Source organism: Crinia signifera, chromosome 1 (assembly GCF_055691185.1).
Source record: "Crinia signifera chromosome 1, ASM5569118v1, whole genome shotgun sequence".
NCBI classification, from domain to species: domain Eukaryota; kingdom Metazoa; phylum Chordata; class Amphibia; order Anura; family Myobatrachidae; genus Crinia; species Crinia signifera.
The window spans coordinates 70,946,417-70,966,877 of record NC_139217.1 but is presented as its reverse complement, the minus strand read 5'-3'; the positions used below and the strand labels follow the sequence as shown (position 1 = coordinate 70,966,877).

General features: G+C 45.3%; 1 protein-coding gene across 6 annotated transcripts in view; it reads right to left on the bottom strand.

Annotated features, from left to right (window-relative positions):
• The window catches only part of KCNIP4 (potassium voltage-gated channel interacting protein 4), a 567,010-nt gene that overhangs the window by 117,406 nt on the left and 429,143 nt on the right, over positions 1 to 20,461 (bottom strand). For all 6 annotated transcript variants that reach the window (XM_083161413.1, XM_083161412.1, XM_083161408.1 and 3 more), the window contains one exon: positions 6,107 to 6,231. In XM_083161413.1, the coding sequence (XP_083017539.1) occupies positions 6,107 to 6,208 (102 nt within the window). In that variant the 5' untranslated portion in view covers positions 6,209 to 6,231. The remainder of the gene's footprint in view (positions 1 to 6,106; positions 6,232 to 20,461) is intronic.

The window sequence follows — 20,461 nt, the reverse complement described above, 5'->3', positions numbered from 1 at the left end:
CTACGCTCGCCACGCTTCGGGCTCGGTGGCTCGCTACGCTCGCCACAGGTTTATATCCAACTCCGTGCCCACTTGGATAGTAGGGGTATGAAAAGGACCCCTTTTTCCCATTGAATTCCATGTTAAAATGGACTCAGTCCATTTTAACATTGATTCCTATGGAAAAATCGGGTCATCGCATCGCATCGCATCGCATCCGATGGTCGCATGCGATGCGATGCGATGTGCCCGATCCGACCCGATTTAGAAATCGGCAGCCCGGATAACTCACAAGTACCTATGAGCTTGTCCTAGTGCAAAGTTACTGACTAAAGTCCCTGATAACTGACCCGTTTTCATGTTCAAAATTGTGAATATTGTGTTTTCACCCCAAAGTTTTTTTTTTTGGGGAGAGAATGCTCTGTAATTGAAGTGACCAAAAAAAAAAAAATTGTGGCAAAAAAATCAGAGTAAATCCCTTTTGTTAAACCCCTTTTATAGTTATTTTCATATAAAAAGCAAAATTTAAGGTGTCTTGACGGAACAGAAGATATTGACCTAGAGCAAAACGCATTTGCACGTTTCTTATTCAGGTCAAGTCACAACTTTTCCACACTAGCCGATTTTGAATATCTCAATTTCAACTTTTTCACTCCGCCCTACTGTACAGATCCTGTCTGTATGTTCTTAAACATGTCAATAATATCGGAGTTGTGCGGATTCGCAGGTTTGTGGACAACTGCGAATCAGGCCCTCAATTAGCTCAGGTTGAGTAACCCTTATCCGAAATGCTAGGGACCACGAGCCTTTTGGATAAGTGATTTTTTGGGATTTCGGAATATTTTTTTTGCATACTCACCTGGTCCCCCGAAATCCAGAGCGGCCATCAAGTTCATCTTCAGAGGTATCCCCGTACCTAAGGATGCATTGCGCAGGTGCGCCGGTGACGTCATGATGTCAACTGTGCACCCGCGCAATGCATCCTTGTGACCAAGGATGCCTCTAAAGATGAACCGGTTGACTGCCATGGACATTGGGGGGACTGGTTAGTATGAAAAATAGTGTGTGGTGGGGGAGCGAAAAAACCCCTGAAATATTCTGAAGACCTACGGTTTTGGAATATTTTGGTTTTTGGATATCCGGATACTCACCTTGTACTTATCCCAGCAATTCAGGAGGTGTTACCACTGACAATTACTAAAAGGTAGAGGTATGCAGACCCAAATGTTTTGGTTCTAATTCATCACTGTGTTTTGGCAGAACCACCCTCAAGTGCTTTGTTTCAGATTCAGTTACATCTAACTACTGATTGCCTTCTGTGGTTTTCATCCGATATTGCATTAGCGCAGTGCTGGTCCTCCTGTATGGATATGATGCTTTCCTCGCCGAGATTGGAACCAAACTTCTGGGTTGCCGTAGAATGGGAGCTGGTATGCACCAGTGTCAATGCGTTTCTGAATGAATGTGATTTGGTTGTTTGTCCAGGCGGCATTAGGGTGTGCCTGTGCAGAGGCGTAACTATAGCACCGCAGCCCCCGCCACCGCGCGGGGGGGCGATGTGCATGTGGGGGCGCCGGGGGCTGCGGTGCTATAGTTAACCCCCCCAATCCCCCGCAGACTTACCTATCGCGCTGGTCCCGGCGGCTCCGTTCTTCTGCTGAGGACCACCAGAAAATGGCCGCCCCCATATAGCACACAGTTCTCTGAAACTGTCTGCTGTATGGGGGCGGCCAATTTCTGGTGGTCCTCAGCAGAAGAACAGAGCTGCCGGGACCAGCGCGATAGGTAAGGGGTTTGAGGGGGGTTTGCATGGGCGGCGGCGGGGCGGCGGGGCAGGGGGGGGGGTAGGGGTGCTTAGCGGGGCGGGGGGGTGCCCCCCCCCCCTGACGGCGGGGGGGCGCCCAAAACGTAGCTACGCCACTGTGCCTGTGCACACCTCAAACACCCTGTGCATAAGGCTATGCTCGGAACCCCTAAATTCAGGGATGTTTGTATTTCATGAAAACTGAACCTTACATTTCTATTTAAAAAAGTGAGTCACCAGAAACGGGTGTGGATCAGTTGGTCACCAGCAAGTTGTTAGACCGACACCAGTCATTAGGTCGACACCATTAGGTTGACATGCATTTAGGTCTGTATCCCCAGAAACAAACTCACCCCTCCAGGACCTCTGCCCTGTCTGTTTCACATCATTCTAGTGCAGGTGCGGTATTAACTAAAGTAGTAACTAACAACCCTTTCTTTGAGTATAAACACAGGGAAAATGAGGGGATGCGGTCATTTGGTCTACAGCATAATGGTCGGCAGTCATTAGGTCGACACCATTAGGTCGACATTGGAAAAGGTCGACATGTGTCTAGGTCGACATGGTTCTAGGTCAAAAGGTCATTAGTTCGACAGGTCGTTAGTTCGACAGATCATTAGTTCGACATTGTCTAGGTCGACAGTCAAAAGGTCGACATGGGGTTTTTCACTGGTTTTTGAGCTGATATATGCCGACAGGTGGTATTTCATGCCCTTCCATCCACTAGGGCGTGGTGGGAGAATAAAATAGTGTGCCGAGCGTAGCGAGGCACCATGCCCGATGCATGGCGAGCGCAGCGAGCGATGCGAGGGGATGCGGTGCACTTTAAACTGTGTCCATGTCGAGTGTGTTGACATTCAGGTAAAAAAAACTGTGAAAGACCCCATGTCGACCTTTTGACTGTCGACCTAGACAATGTCGAACTAATGGCCTGTCCAACTAACGACCTGTCCAACTAATGACCTTTCGACCTAGAACCATGTCGACATTTCCCCAAGTCAACCTAGACCCATGTAGACCTTTTCCCATGTCGACATAATGACTGTCGACCATAATGCTGTAGACCAGTGGTAGCCAACCCTAGCCCTCGAGAGCTACCAACAGTTCACATTTTCCAGACAACCTAGCTGCTGCACAGCTGCACTCATTAATCACTGACATTTTAAAAGATCCACAGATTGAGCTAATTAGGTCACTTGTGATTCTGTGAGGAGACCTGCAAAACATGCACTGTTGGTAACTCTCGAGGACTAGGGTTGGCTACCCCAGCTGTAGACCAAATGATCCCAACCCGAAAATCAGTAAATGCTGTTCATGTATCATATACTTGGGTCCGATTTTCACTTTTCTAGAACCGCAATGATCTGCAGAACCAGAAAAAGTGTAAAACTGGCTATCCAGGCCAGGCAACATCGTGGAGCAGGCAATGAAATGAGCAGCTGCATATACAGTAAGTTGCTGTTAATCCTTTCACTGCTGCTATGTTAAGTGGTTTATTGTGCAACAAACAAGACAATTATCTCACTTTTCAATGGATGCATCATGTACTGTATATGAGCTTTAAATAAATACACAGCTGTGTATAAGCCAGCACTCATTCACAGATCCCAGTAACAGAAGTGCCTGACAGATGCTATGTCCTATAAGTAAGATGTTAAAAAGTCAAGTGCCATCAGGGAAGAATTAAAATGTTCTAGCTTCACATATTAATATCCTAATGTATATTCTGGCTGGATCTACTAACAAGCCACCAGAGAGACATACAACTAAGCATAGTTCTATAAAGTTATGCTTTCTAATATTATGTGTGAACGTCTGTGTGTCAATATGCAGAATAAAGGCAGGATGTACTAATGGCAATATGCAGTCAAACATCTGAAAAATTATTATTTTCTGAGGATTGACTGCATTCCCCTTATGTATCAAGCTTTGGAAAATGAAACTCTCTGATGCTTAGGGCCATATGTATCAAGCTTCAAAAAGTGATAAAATAAAGTGTGAAACAACCAACCAATCAGCTCCTACCTGTCTTTTTTCAAACCCAGACTTTAACATGACAGGCAGAAGCTGATTGGCTGGCTGTTTATCACTCTACATTTTATCTCTTTTGAAGCTTAGTGCATCTGGCCCTGTGAAACATAGGAGTAGATGAAAATAAATCAGTGATAAGAGTGGATAAGTTCCCCATTGCAACAATCCCCTTCTAGGTATAATTTTATAGAATACACTTGATTAATGTTAATTGAAAGCTGATTGGTTGCCATGGGCAACTAGTCCACTTGCTCACTCTTATGACTGCTTTATACATCTACCCCATGAAAACATAGAATCTGGCTGCAGATTAGAACCACTTGGGCCATCTAGTCTGCCCCGTTTCTTACTTTGTTTCTTTGTTAGAGTATTCTTATGTCTATCCCATGCATTTTTAACTTTCCTTACTGTCTTAGCCTCTACCCTTTCTGTAAAATTATTTTTCCTCAAGTATCCTTTGAAGTTACCTTACCGGTACTTATGTATTATCTGGGCTCCCATGTTAAATGCACCCCATTTTTTCATACCCCTACTATCCAACTACGCATGGAGTTGATTTTATATAGTGTGGCGAGCGCAGCGAGCCACCGTGCCCGAAGCGTGGCGAGCGGACGTGGTCTCATAAGAAAAACGGGAGCCCAGATATTACAAAAGTACCAAGTTACCTTCCTCCAGTTTCAGTGCTGTCCTCATGATCTAATGGCGCCTACACGCAGGGTGATTTCAGGGTATTTTCCAAGCGATCTGACTTAATCTGACTAGACAGCTTATAAAATGCCCCTATATTGCTCCGTGTGTAGGGGCCATAGCGATTAATATCCAGCATGTCGGATAAGTCTAGATAGATTGCCGGCCAGGGCCAGTGTTCTCACTGGAGAACACTGGCTCTGACAGATCGTTCTGCACACTTCACTGTGCAGCACTGTGTGCTGAGCGATCTGAGTGATCTAACATCGCAAAATCTCCCCATGTGGAGGCCCCATAATACTTCTCTTCCTTTAAATAATGTCTCCCTCCTGGATCTTGCTAAAACCCTTAACATTCCACATTTGAAAGTTCATCATGTCCACCTTTCCCTTCTCTACTCCAAACTATACATATTAAGATCTTTTAGTCTTTCTTTTATGGTGTAGAGTAGACCATGCACCATTTTAGTTGCCCTTTTTTTGTACACTCTGCAATGTATTTAGATCCTTCTGAACTGGACACAGTACTCAAAATGAGGCCGTAAGAATGACCTATACAGTGGCATTATTACTTCTTTCTTCCTACTGCTGATACCTCTCCCTATACAACCAAGCATCTGACTTGCCTTCTTCATTGCTTTGTTACATTGCCTACCTTTCTTTAAGTCCCCTGAAATAGTTACCCCTAGATCCCTCTCCTCCTCAGTGGTTTCCAATATAGTACAGTTAATATAGTTAGCCTTTGGATGTTTGAATCCCAAGTGCATGATTTAGCATTTCTTGGCATTAATAAGTAGCTACCGCATTCTTGCCCATTCCTCTAGTCTACCTATGTCCCCACTCATTTGTTTTACCCCTCCTGGTGTGTCTACCCTGTTACATACCTTTGTGTCACCTGCAAAAAGGTATATTTTCCCTTCAACACCATTTGCAATGTCACCAACAAAAACATAAAAAAGCACTGTTCCAAGTACAGATCGCTTGGGTACTCCACTGGTAACATTGGGGTAGATGTATTACGCCTGGCGAAGAGATAAACTGGAGATAAATATGGAAGGAGATAACACACCAGCCAATCAGATCTGTTTGAAATATGACAGTTAGGAGTTGATTGGCTGGTGCGTAATCTCCTTCTACTTTATCTCTTCGCCAGGCTTAATACATCTGCCCCATTACCCGCCTGAGACTACACTCCGTGTACTACAACTCTCTTTCCTATCCTGCAACCAAGTTATTATACATTGAACATCTTAGAATAAAAATGAGCTTCCCCAAGGGGGATCGTTAGGTTGTGAACAGTATTTATAGTTTTTCTTTATCAGAATCCTTTAGCATAATCAGTAATGAAGTGGGAGGTGATACTCTATCATTAAACAGGAAGTGCAGGAATGTCAGGATAACAGGGAAGTACTTATTTCCATGTATGCAAAGGTATGGTCAGGTATGTGGATTTAGCTGCTCCTGTAATCATGTAATGCCCAGTACAACGCTGTGTCCTACAGTATCAGCAATGATTTATGAGCAGCTGTGCAGTTCTAGGCTTTGGTGACACAACTTTGTATAAATATAGAGCTCAATCATTAGAATGCAGGAATATAAAGCTCACGTTCTTGAATCCTCTATAGAGAATCTGTAGCTCCTTCTTTGTGAACTTCGTTTGTGTTTCAAGCAGCTCGAGAGCCTCAGGGCGATGCCGCACTGTGGCCATTTCCAATTCATCTTCCACATTGTCTGAAGAAAAATGTAGAATAAAACAGGAACAATCAATGCAAATAGAATTCCAGTCTGAGAACTCAGAGACATAACGTTACAGAGAACCGCGCAGAATTAATTCCCACATGGTTTGACGCTGTAGCCATCCTTGTTTACAACTATTTAATACTGGGGCTGCTGTCATTTCTTCTGTGTTACATTGTTCTTCCTATTAATACATTACATAATGTTGCTTTTATTAATGTATAATGCATACTACACATGGAATTTGTCTTAATCTTGGAGAATGCTTAGCAAGAGATAGGTTCCTATGCAATAGACCAGTGATTTTTAACATTTTTCAACTGTCGGCACACTGAACAAGAAATTGCCATGGCACGCCAGCAGTCCTCCGCGGAGGAAAAAAAACACACTAGCCCCCACAGGAAAAAAAATACAATCTCACTGGCCCCCACATAACAAAAAAATTATTACACTGTCCCCCATTGAAAACAAAAATAAAACACATTGTTCAGTACAGAGTCTGAGCCAGGTTTATCTTCTTGCAGAACGCAGGAGAGAACTTATGCCAATGACAATTGTTTTCGATGTAAAGTGTCCAAGGGTGGAGTGTTAAATATGTAACCCCGACTCTGGTGGTACACTTAAGAACTGCTCACGGCACACTAGTGTGCCACAGTACAGTTGTTGGAAAATGCTGCAATAGACAGTGCAAGGAAATACTGTACATCTCTTCTGTATATTCAGTCACAGCAACCTTGTGCTCACCACATCTCTATCAGGGCAGAGTAGCATTGCGCTAACCATGTTCTGAATGTGATCAGCTCCAAAGAGCTGAATTGCCCTAGTCTGTACAACTCTGCCCAGATCCATCGTGTTGTAAATATTCCCACTGATTCAACGATTTATAGATGTGAGAGGTGTGTGTGTGTGTGTGTGTGACTCACACTCGCATAATCGCGGGTAACATACTTGAAATCACATTAATATGAGGAGGGTATGAGTCCAAATAAGCATAATCATAGAAAAACATTATGTTGCCCCCCCCCCTCCCCCATACAGACTTGCATGTGTTTAGCATCCTGGCTGTCAGGATGCTGATATGCCGCATCCTGGGAATGGATGCGGGCTATAAAATCATGACTGCCGGGATGCCGGAGGTAAGTATGCTGGGGCAGGTTAGCCTCAGGCCGGAGAAAGAGGGGAGTGGTAAGGTTAGGCTGTGGGTCAGGGGGTTAGGTTTAAGTGGTGGGTGCTGCCTAAACCTAACACCCTGGGTATGTACAGTATGCTCCAGAATTATTCTTCCCAGTCTTCACTTCAGGAAGCAGGAGTACAGTATCGCCCACGTTTCTGCAGGTTACGGAGAGTAGGTAAGTACTGCATGGTGTCAATGATAGGATACTTCAGAAAGAGTCCCCAATTCATGCACTGTATTCCCAACCATTCTACTTCATGATGACACTAATACCCAACCTGGACATCAGCATTACTTTCTTTCCTTACCCCTAATACTAAAGTGCCTCACACTGAATGCTTTTATGAGGGCCACAAACAATCTAGGGACATCATTGGGCTGGTGTCCTATCATTTTGGTATTAAAGTTATTTTTGAAGACACGGTAAGCTCCTCAGATACATTATAACCTCATTTGTTCTCATACAGAATGATCGATACAAAGACTAAATTTATATGATGAGCTCAGACTTCTCAGATGATTCAATGTGGATTTTAATTGTTGGTTTCCCTCAGATATATTCATAGCTGTCTATCCTATGCTTCCAATCTATCCATCAGGAGCACTAAGTCGATTTGGGGAAGGTATTAAACTATTTACATATGTAACACCCATTTTATACGCTCCTATGGGTAGGGTCATGTAGAAGTGGTGGTGCCCTTGCTGCAACTTATTGTTTCTCTCTTTATTTTATTGTAATGCCTCCACATGAGTCAGTACAGGGTGTGGGAGTAACAATCATGTGTTCCGTTTATTAGAGATTGCTTCAGGGAGCCACTGACCTTCTATACTACACAATGGTCCTGATTCAAGTTGGATCAGTATGTTGCGAACATTGCAGCTTACCAAGCTCTTGAGACGCCGCATGGTCAAATCTCCCCCCCCCCCCCGCTGCCGAATCCCCTATGCTAGCATGAGACGCCCATAAAATGGAGGACAGGCAAATATGGTAAAGTCACTTTTCTCTATAGAATACTCAAGATAGGATGCAAGAATTTAAAATGCCGTTGGTCAGAATGCCTGTCACATCCTGCCAGCAAGCCAGTAGCGGACAAACATACTCACCCCACCGGGCACTGCTCTGTCTGCGCCGTCCGGGGCTGCGGCTGCCAGGTTCCTGCAGGCGGGGGCCGGTGCCAGGGTGCTGTGGCAGCGGCGGCTCTGGTGCAGGATGCCAGGTCTGGGCGACGCCATCTTGGCTGGGTCACATGGCCAAGGGGAGGGGATATTCTTATCCCCTTGGTCTATTACCAGCAGCAGATCCCTGCACTACAGGGAGGATAAATCCCAGCATTCTGACTGAAGCTGGGCTGCTGCAACTTCTAAGTTGCAGTGATAAGGTGCTTGTCTGTGCCTGCATCCCGGGAACCCAGGGTCTGGATTCCCCATCAACGCCGAGTCGGCCATTTCAGTTCTGTTATTCCCCATCACCTGCTCCTGTGTCAACGCCAAGTTGGCCATTTCAGTTCTGTTATCTCTGTCACCTGTTCCCGTGTTAAAACCAAGTCGGCCTTTAGTTTCCATTATCCAGTCGGAATGTCAACATCAAGCCGGCAAGTTCAGTTTCCGTTATTATCTGCGTTCATCCCTCCGAGGCCTACACTGTCATTTCAGCCATACTCCAGTCTGTCGCAGCTGGTCAGCCTTTCAGTTGTCCTAGGTGCCTTTCGACCAGAGACTCCTACATCAAGTCCTCAACTGCGCAGCCTCTCACTGTCAGTGAGCACTTCTAGCGAGGGGCTGCGACCTGCTGTTCAGACACTGCAAAACCCAAACCTCCTTGTGGGGGTCCCTAGCGAAGACCGCTGGCCAGTTATACTCTGCGCCCTCATCAAGGAATTCAGCCAAGTCTCATGTCCAGGGGGTTTATGCGCACGTCCTATATCTGACCCGCCACGCTTCCAGCTCTCCAAGCGCAGCCCGTCCCTGGAACACAGCCTGTGACGGATCCACAACAACCATCTGGTGTGACAATGCCAATAATGGTATCCTGATGGTCAGAATCCCAACAAATCTCAACAATAAGTGCTGGGGTTACGTTTAGGCACTAGATGGAGGGTTAGGGTAGGATGCCATTGTCAGCATTCTGATCATCTGGATTTCAAAGGCTGAGATAGAATACCACCCCGGACTAAATTTAAAATACCCAGAGAGCCATTACATTAATGTACTTAATGTAATGGCTCTCCGGAGGGTTCAGCATCATCTCCACACCGCTCTCTGCACATCCTCATCCATGCTACAGCCTGATTTCCAGCCACAACAGTGATTAACTGCCCTGTTACTCGGCTCCTCTGTGGAAGTGCTCCAGCAGCCACACATCCTCTCTGCTAGCGTAGGAATGCCATTTGGCATTATGAAAGATCACTGTAAAAAGCATAGAACTATCAACCAAACACAAGGTCTATTTAAGTAGGTGATGTCAGTTGGGAAATTACATTTGTGCCCATGGTAAACTTAGTACACACTAGACAATATGTTGTCCTATCTGGCAGATCAGGCTGGCATATGGGCCACACTGTCTAGTGGGTACCCCACTATGACATTTGTTAGATATTGGTGGAATCTCCCACGGCAGCATTCATTTCTCCAGATTTTGTGGCTTTTTAGGAGGGGGCAGGGACAAATCGCGTCATTTAGTCCTGCCCCCCCCTTGAAGACCCACAAATTGCAGGATTTGCAGCAATGGGGCGGGGCTTGATGACATCTAAATCAGGCCCTGCCCCCCAAAGTCCTGTTGACAGCCTCCTCTCCGGGTTTCTCTCGGAGAGGAGACTTTAAAAGTAGGCAACCCTCGGCTACCATCAGCGCTCATTCACTGGTGGCATCATCAGGTGTGTATGCACTTGCTGATGCTGGGCTCCCCCACTGATTCCCATGTGTATACACATCGTGTAGTGGGTACACAGCTTAAGACTGTGTCCATGGTCTTATACATCCCTTCATTATTCTAGAGAACAAAGCAACAGACTTTATTGCCAACTTCCATCTTCCCTCTCTCTGAATGATTCAATAGAGATCACAGACAGAAAATGGCAATTTACTATTAGATATCTCTGTGCATTTATCTCCAAATTATACTTTCTCTGTCTACTGCCTTTCATCTGCGGACGAACGGGCAGACGGAGAGCAGCGACCATACTGTAGACAATGCATCTGTTGCTTTTTTCCTAATATTTGCAGAATGACTGGCTCACTGTTCTCTCAGGAAGAAAATTACATATGCAGCTGTGCAGACTTAATTATGATTCCCGCCCTAATATTATTGCAAATATTACAGAGTTAATTAACTTTACTATGACAAATCTCTTCTAAAACTCATTATCATAAAGGTTGATTAGGAATTTCAGGTTAATACTTGAATTACATGAGCAAAGACAAAAACAACAAAAAACTTTAAAGTCCCAACCAGAATCCTTGCTGCCTCACCTCAGATGAGGAAATCCTCCAACGAATTTGACAACGGAATCCAGCGCCACTCACCACTTAGTTCCCCTCACATGAGCAAAGACAGCCTATCAGAGTCAGCAGTATATGTTTAATCAGCCAATGAGAAGCAGTTGGCTAGTTGTAGTTACCTTTCAAAGGTGTATACTGTATGCATCTATTTGACAATCTCCATCCATCACAGTTGTGCAAACCTTTCTATCAACTAGCTCCTTTTGTATCATTTTGCTTGGTGATCCGACTGCCAGACCCCGGCTGAATGATGGCAGCTCCCTCTGTAGCAGTGATAAGGGAGAAATTAGCCAGTGGAGAAGTGGCCCATGGCAACCAATTGCATAACATAAAATTATACAGAGCAGCTGATTGGTTGGCATGGGCCACTTCTCCTTCCTTTTCACCGGTTCATGCATCGACCTCAGAGTATTGCACCTTCTTGAGTGGCCAGTTGGACAATTTGCCCAAAGCAACCAATCAGATATAAACTATCATTTACTTTGTAGCAAATAGAAATAGAAAAAAAATTGCTTTGTGCGCCCATCAGCCTATAGTGGGTACAACCACTAACGGGATGCAGTTTAAAGGTCGGGATCCCGGCGTTCAGAATCCCGACGCTGGAATCCCGACCGCCGAAATCCCGACACTTTCTCCCTCCGTCGGTGTCCACGACACCCCTGGAAGGCGGTGCGTGGCGAGCGCAGCGAGCCCGCAAGGGGGGGGCGATCCACATCGCCCCCTTGTCGGGATTTCGGCGGTCGGGATTCCGGCGTCGGGATTTTAAATGCCGGGATCCCGACCGCTGGGATTTCATACTGAATCCCCTTCTAACATATGACGACAATACAAAAAAATGGAGTGCTCCCTCCGTTGTACCATTTTTATTTACATAAACAAGATTGATCTAGGGACGTATTATTCCCTAACCAGGGAGCACTACATTTCTTTGTCGTATGATTTACTTTGTATATGCTATAAAATGAAAGCTACTGTAGAATCTGATTGGTTACTATGGACAACATCTCCACCTGTCTTCATTGAGGGGGTCTGTGTATTCAACCTTGTAGAGAAGAAAGTGTATGGCAAAAAGCACCAGCTAATCAGCTCCTAACTGCCATGTTACAGGCTGTGTATGAAAAGGACATGAGCTGATTGGCTAATAATTTATCTCTCTTCACTTTATTTCTCTCCAAAGCTTAGTAAATAGACCCCTGAAGTTTCATAGAGCTCTTCAGTATAATTTACCTTGTCAACATTCATAAAGTTACCACCACAATGTTGACATGGTTTAAACTGTCAACAGGCAGCATGTTGACATCTACAGAATGTGAACATGTTTACAATGTCAACATCTGAATTGTCAACATCCCAATGATGCCCCGGGGGGGTAGTAGGGTAAGGCTGCAGCGGGAGGCTAGGGTTAAGGTCCCCATACATGCTGCAATAAGCAGCGTGCAATGCGATGAGATGCGCGCTCCCGGGGTCATCGCATCGCACAGTACAAAAAGTATGTGCTGCACATACTTTTTGTACTGCCCGCGGATCGCACCGCACACAAAACACATGCGTTGCGTTGCGATCCACCCGATAACTACCACCTGACACATATTAATTACACGGGTTCTGTGGCTGGCTGACTTCAAGACTCCATTTCACCTTGTTTTAAACTGCCACAGAACCTGTGTAATTAATATGTGTCCGGAATTAAAGGGATGAGGTGGTAACACTACCGATAATGTGTCGCATTGCACGCTGCTTATCGCAGCGTGTATGGGGAACTTTAGGGATTTCTGGAAAATACTTACAAAAACAACTGATCCTTTGGAGGTTTTATCTAGACGTTAAGGACTCTGGGCCTTATTTTGGTTCATTCTTTCTGACAAAATCCTTCTTAGATGGGCAAAACCATGAGCACTGCGGGTGGGGCAGATGTAACTTGTGCAGAGAGAATTAGATTTGGGTGGGGTTTTACTTCAAAGTGAGATCTATATTGCAGTGTAAAAATAAAGCAGTCAGTATTTTCCCTGCACAGAAACAAAATTACTCACCCAAATCTAATTCTCTCTGCACATGTTACATCTGCCCCCCCCTGCAGTGCACATGGTTTTGTCCATCTAAGAAGGATTTTGTCAGAAAGAATGAACCAAAATAAGGCCCTCTATGACCTGGAAGCCACGATAGAGCCACTTGGAGAAGGTAAGTGACCACTAGACCATCCGGAATAGTCTGGAGCGCCGTCCGGTTGTCCAAGCACAGGTAACATGGAGGGAGTGGGGCCATTGGGCAGGGGTGTGGCCTTGAGGAAGGGGTGTGGCCACACCGCCATGAAAAAAAATAACAACAGAAAGGGAGAGGGGCCGGTGCAGGTGTCATCCTATGCGGCGTCCACTGGTTTCTGGTGGGTGAGGTCACCCACGGGCGGACTGCAGCATGGAACCAGAAGCCCGGTCAGTATAACTTCCCCCCCCGGGCAGTAGCATTAACACCCCCCAGGGCAGTAGCGCTTCCCCCAGCCCCCCCCCTCCGGGGCAGTAGCGTGCGCACCCCTGTCCCCCCCCCCCCCCCAGGCAGTAGCAAGTGCACCCCTACCCAAACACCCCCCCCCCCCCCCAACCCCCTTGGCTACTTCAGGATTGTTCCCGGCCCGGATATCGATACCAACTCGATACCCCTGGGCAGTATAAAGTATAAAGCAACAAATTCATATACAGTCAAATCTAAGAAGCATTTTACTGTAACATATTTTAGTGAAATGATACAGATCAAATCCTCCATCTAAGTTGGAAACATAAAAACAAACAACTGATTGTCTCCACAAGCAAGTTGTGGCTGGACTTCTGCTACCAAAGTAATCACACAGGCATTTGCCATGTTAGGGACAATAAGCCTATCTATGTACAGTATATGTATTGTATATAGGACCGTATCTGCACCTGCTACAGGTAAATCCCAGGGACTTTTGCAGGAGTATGGTCTGCCCCGTCTGACAGATGTGCACAGGCTTATTATGTGCACTGGAACCCTATTACTGATGCTGATTTACATATTGTATGTCTCTGCTTATACACGGAAAAGCCTTGCAACCAATTTCAAAATAAACTATACATTTTATAGTACAAACAAAATCATTTTTAGGGAGCAGGTGTTAGTAATGAGGTGCCAATCTTCAAATGACATTTTTTAATAGCCAGAAAAAGTGCTGTCTGTTATAAACGACGAAGACCATTCAATGACTTGTTCTAGAAAACAGCTTTTGGGCTAATTCTGAGTTGGTAGCAAAGAGAAAATAAGCAAGAACAACCCAGACTCTAACGCAAGGCATGCCATTTACAGATATTTGTGTATACACAGTATGGGGTTTATTCTCATTCACTTGCAAAGGCACAATCACTCTCTATTGGACAAAGCCATATGCACTGCAGGTGGGGCTGATGTAACATGTGCAGAGTGAGTTAGATTTGGGTGGGGTTTGTACTTCAAACTGATATCTATATTGCAGTGTAAAAATAAAGCAGCCAGGATTTACCCTGCACAGAAACAAAATAACACCCAAATCTAACTCTCTGCACAAGCTACATCAGCCCCACCCGCAGTGAACATGGTTTTGTCGATCAGAGAGTGAATTTGCCTTTACGTGTGAACCAGAATACCCCCCCCCCCCCCCCCCATGGGAGAGGACAGAGCTGTAAGAAGAGGAAATAAACTTGAAATAGAGGAAATCCACCAGAGAACGAGTTTTCCTCCAGAGGTGCCGGTCAGCACTCATACCTATGAGTAAAGACCAGGTCAAGGGAGTGGTGTGTGGGGATGAAGGAGATGGTCCACCGAGAATGGCCAAAGGAGGAGGAGAGGGCAAGAAGATTAGTAGCTGCAGGGTTAGTGATGTTAATAGGGATGTTAAAAGTCACCAAGTATGATGGAAGGGAGGCACAAGGAGAGGACACTGGTAAGCCAGGCAGCAAACTTGTCAAGGAATGAGGAGGAATGGCCAGGAGGGCAGTAGATGACCACCACATGGCGGTGAATGGGCTAGAAGAGGTGAATCGAGTGGACCTCAAAGGTAAAGAAGGTAAGGGAGGGTTCAGATGGGATGATGCAAAAGTTCAGGGAGAAGAGGAATTCCACTCCGCCACCTTGGTGGTCATCAGTCCTGACATTCCATAGTAACCAGTGAGATTCTGTCTATCATTTTCTAGGATGCAATAGAGAAATGATATACAGTACATAATATGATTGGGTGCTGTAGACGATATCATCTCTTTTCATTTTTAGAAGCTTTAAATTTACCCCCAAGTCTTCCACTTAGCTCCAGAGAGACCTGAGATTAACTGCAATCCACAATGATTCCAGTGTTCCTGCCCCACTACTCGTTGCCTACATCCACTCCATCCACCAGTTCGTAATAGTGAATATGGATGTAGATGCTGTCTTTAATAAGCCCACCACCACTGTTAAAGTATCTTGGCTGCACATTGTTAACGGCTGGCGTATGCCTATATAACTATGTTATATCAACACCTGCACACACATCATTTTGAAAACCAGATGGAAATAAAATTGTTCAGAGTACAGGCAATTTAGACATTCATTACGCATTCTGTATACAGTTGTCCGAGCAGCCTTTGCACAATTTCTACTTGGGAGCATCCTTGTTGTAGACAGCAGTGTTTGATGTGTCAGGTGCTGTTTACAGGCCCATCAGACAGAAGAACAGCAATGAAGTAACACATTCCGAGAATGGTGCTCATTAATCTGAGTATAATGTCCGGACAATGAATAACCCTAAAACCTTTTGTTCTGCTGGATGTTTGCAGCGCCTGTCTTGTACTGCCGCGTTATTGTTCTGATTTCTTTAGTAAATACTTTATGGAGCTGACATATACCGATCTGATTTATTGTACATTCCGTACCCCTTATATCTCCAGTTGTACTGACCCCCCCCATTCTCTTCCTAGTGCATCGGAGTTGTGTGTATTAGCCTGTGCATTATGGTCAGACTAATGTGCAATTGGTTTTCAGAATTAATTAATTGAAATCCACCAGTCTCTGATTCTGCTTTTGCTTGTATTTTGGAAGCTTGGTTTGGTTACCTGTTGGTTTATCCTTTGTAATATAATACAGTATATATATAGCAGCATTCAATCAAATAGAATAGTTAGTTTGTACTGTATTTCCCATCATGCAATATTCCTACTACTAATAAGCCTGCTTGAAGCAAATGCTTCAAAAGCTAGTCTACCTGGCCTCTGTGTGCATATGTGAGAAAGAGATGTAGTTTCAATTGCTGCCAACAGATGGCAGTATTTCGTTGACACACACACTAGACATATACATATATAGATGATTATACAAATAACATGTGGAATGTTGAGGCATGCCCAGGGCCGGGGACAGGGGGGGTCAAGGGGGACCGTCTGTGTGTTATCCCAGTTGGTGGCCTGTTTGTGCAACTGCGCGCCGCTGCGCCGGTTGGGTCTCTCTCTGTCAGGAAGCCGGCGCAGCGGTGATTGACACATACAGTGTCTCCGTTGCTCAGCGCACCTTCGTCCCCGGGTCTCTCCATCTCCTGTCGCCGGCTGCTGCCGCGGCGCCGGTGACTGACACCCCGCCGTCCAGGTCACAGACAGCCGCTCAGCGCTCCGAGGCTGAGCCTGAGTCGGCTGTCTTCTGGCTGCACTGCGCACAGTAAGGATCTTACTGCGCATGTGCGGCATGCCTAATCTGTGTTCCGCATTGGCATTGTGGCTGCTTTTGGAGCCTGCTGTGCCTGTGTGGTCCGTCCTGCAGAGATTCCACAGTTGGAGAAGACTGAAGTGTTAAAAAGCCCCCCCCCCCCCCCCCCCCGATCCTCAATGGTATACAGTAGGTAAGGGAAGGACTAGGAGGGAAGGACTGGGAGCTGCCTGGAGCTCATCTCAGAGAGAGCCAGGCATGGCCACAGGGCCGTCCACTCTGAACACATGGGCTTCCAAACCAAAGATGATTATGTCCCAGAAATACCAAGCACCTGTCTCTGGGCATTGTATGAGATGTTTAGCCAACAGAGGCTGTGAGCACTGGCATTTTCTCTCTTTTTGCTATGTGGAACTACAAGTCTCAGCAAATTAGGGGGTGGGGGCAGAAATATCAGTGTACAGGGCCCCAAGATTTCTGTTGCCGGCCCTGGGCATGCCATTGGTTTTCTACAGGTTTGCCTCAAGACAAGATGGATTTTTCTTGCATTGAAAACACATTAAGAAATATTTACTTTTCCGCAACTGAAATGTTTTGTAAAAAAATTGAAGTGATTAAATATTTAAAATCTTTTCTCAGAACAAATGATGACAATATTTCAGTCACCAGGCAGCTGAGTTGCAGGATAAAACGGGCAGCGAGACATTGATAAATTGAACCCGCTACAACTCTGTCATTAGAAAAGTAAATACTATTAGTGGAGTTGATTCTTCTGCCTTCCCTGATAATTATGTACTCCATCACCGCTATACTGCGCCCAGAACGCCGTACCTCTGTAAGCATGAATAATGTTCTGCTAGAAACAACAACAAAAAATGAGGCAATCATTTTATTTGTGTTACAGTGGGGGTTATTCTGGATGATTCGCAAGGCTGCAAATTCGCAGCCTTGAGAGTCCACCAAACCCCGCCCGGCGAATGAACGCCCACCCGCCCCCCTCAAACTGTGGGTGATCCGGTGATGTCAGCTGCCCGCCCCCGCGTCACTGCCTCAATACCATGAGAACGCGTAGTGTTGTCATGGGAACGCCCATGGAACACTGGGTGTTCACATATGGTAATGGGCCAGCCCGGTGCCCCCTGCCCATCTCCGCCCCCCGCACGCCATCATGGGCGCGTGCACCCGGCGAACCGAAAGTTTGCCGTGGGTGCACGCACATGCGCAGAAGCGGGCCTGCGAATGGATTTGAATAACCCCCTGTATGTGGTGCTATGATTAGACTCAGAAGTTTGGAGAAGGTCTGGCTAAGCATGAAATTAATTGAATTAGGCATAAGTGTAATATATGTAGGCTTAACCAAAAATCCCTTTCAACCGGGAAAATCATGAATTACAGAGATCTATGGCTGATCAGATGAATCAGATGAAATGCCGGCTTGAAGTCATCTAAGCAGAGAACCTGTGTAATTCCTGAGCGTCCTACTTTAAAGCAATAGTATGGTAAGACTAAGTATATGGATTTTCACATTTGAGGTCCATCACATACCAATGTTAAGCATCATCCTTTATTGCCAAACAATCTTTGTAGCCATTAGTCCATGTTGAGAACAACGGAGGGTGGGCAGTGGGAATGGTGTAAAGGTTAATGTTAAACCCCAGGGTCTGGGGATTGGAGTATGGATTGCTATTAGGAGCAGTTAGGAGGGCTGTAGGGAGCACCAAGTGAGGCTGAGTGTAGAGAACAGTGATGGAGAGTCATTGTAGAGAGCAGTGAAGATGGTTGGAAATAGGAAGTAGTGAGGAAGAATGGGAGTAGGGAGCAGTGAAGGCGGACATAAGTTCTAAAGGTGAAACACTGTGTCTCATTGTTACATTTGGCCCAAAATGTATACATCAATCAAAACTGATAAAATATTATAAAGTATATAATTACATACTGTATACTTACCTACCATAGTGTACCAGATGCCATTATTGTAATCTTGTAACACTAAGATTGTCCCAAACAGCTGGCAGCCCCATACATAAAATGGGAGCCCAAGGGCTGCAATGAATTCTGCTCTATCAGTATCAGTGTGACCTCTGTGCCCTCATACACTGTACAACAATATAATGCTGACTGGTCACACCAAAAAAATCTTCCTAGAGAAATGTACTTACAGTACAAGTAAATAAGTTGAGGATCAGTGTCCATGAGGATTTTAAGTCTGCTTTATCAGCTTGGAAAAGCTTCACTAGCCTCCATTTTCCCAGCATAATCTTCCGCTGACTAAAATGGATTTAACACAGGGCAATGGCATGGTCATTGATGTAGAAAATGGAGAGGCAAAACTTGTAAATAGATTCCTTTTGCTTCTCGTACCAAATAATCGTCTTCATTTTCAGAAACAAGAAACCATTACTCTCAGTCCTGAAAGCTGTACTTTTGTGAACTCTGAAGGTAAAAATGCTCCTTTATTATCCCATTACCAGTCAGTGTATGAGAGAGATTGTCTGAGATACGTGTGCGGAGGGAGAATTTATTTTCATACAATGTATTCGGCGGGATAAGCACAAAACTCTCTGCATCTAAGGGGGTGTATGGTCACTAAGTCGACACTGAAATGGTGGACATGCATTAGGTCAACCATTGAAGGTCGATAGGCCTTAGGTCGACACATTTAAAAGGTCGACATGGCTTTCGGTCGATTGGGTTGACACAACATTAGGTCTACATTAGGAGGTCGACAGTCAAAAGGTCGACATGTGGTTCCCCACTTTTTTTAGCTGACATGTGCCGGCAGGCGGTATTTCATGCGCTACCATCCACTAGGGCGTGGAGCGAGAATATAATAGTGTGCCGAGCGTAGCGAGCCATGCGAGGGGAAGCGGTGCACCGATACGGTGTCCATATCGACTGTGTGACATTCAGGGGGAAAAAGTGAAAAATCCATGTCGACCATGTTTCGACCTTACCAATGTCGACCTAATGCTTGTGTCGACCTAATGACCCTGTTAACCTAAAGCCATGTTGTCCTTTTGAGTGTGTCGGCCTAAGGTCTGTCGATGTTCAGTGGTCTATCTAATGCATGTCGACAATCCTGTGGTAGACCTAATGATCCACAACCCTAAGGGGGCTATCCAATTGGGGATTTCCACTGTCTGAATGTCATGACACTTGGAATTTTTGCCAGCTCCCGTCAATAACTCGAGAGTTGGAATTCAATGTTCCGACTGTCGAGAGTTGGAAAATCCGCAGATCCGCAAAAACGAATGTGGATTGTCTGACAACTGACGATCCATGGGTGATCCTGCAAAACAGATTCGACTTTTAAAAAAGTTGAAAATAACTGCCTTCAAGGTTGGTGGAAAAGGCAGTATTGAATAGGCGAGAGACGATATTTCTACCCGTCTAATATATTGGCACAGATTAAATACACCCTAAATCTAATAAAGTGGTGCGGTAGCCCTCCTTTAGTCTGGTAACACCCGGTGCACTCTCTGCATTTCTCCCCATGTGCAGGAAGTACATGGCCTGAAAAGGGGGTGGGGCCCGATATAAAGGAGTGTGGCATAGCAGAAATTCCTGTTACATCACTCCAGGGGCATGTCCAGCCTCCCCAGAGATACTGGTTGTCCCCGAGGGGCTCTTTAACCCTTTAAGTGCCAACATCTTTTTGAACAATGTGCAATAGGGGCATGCTCACATGCCCACAGTGGGCTGGACAAATGCATACAAGCCTGAGAAATCTGAATTAAATAAGGCCATATATATATATAAATATATATATATATATATATATATATATATATATATATATATATACAGTGGTCGAAGTGGAAATTTTGAAGTGGAGGTATGGAAATTTTGAAGTGGGGGTATGGAAAAGTAAAGAGTGAATATAGTGCGCACCTTCGG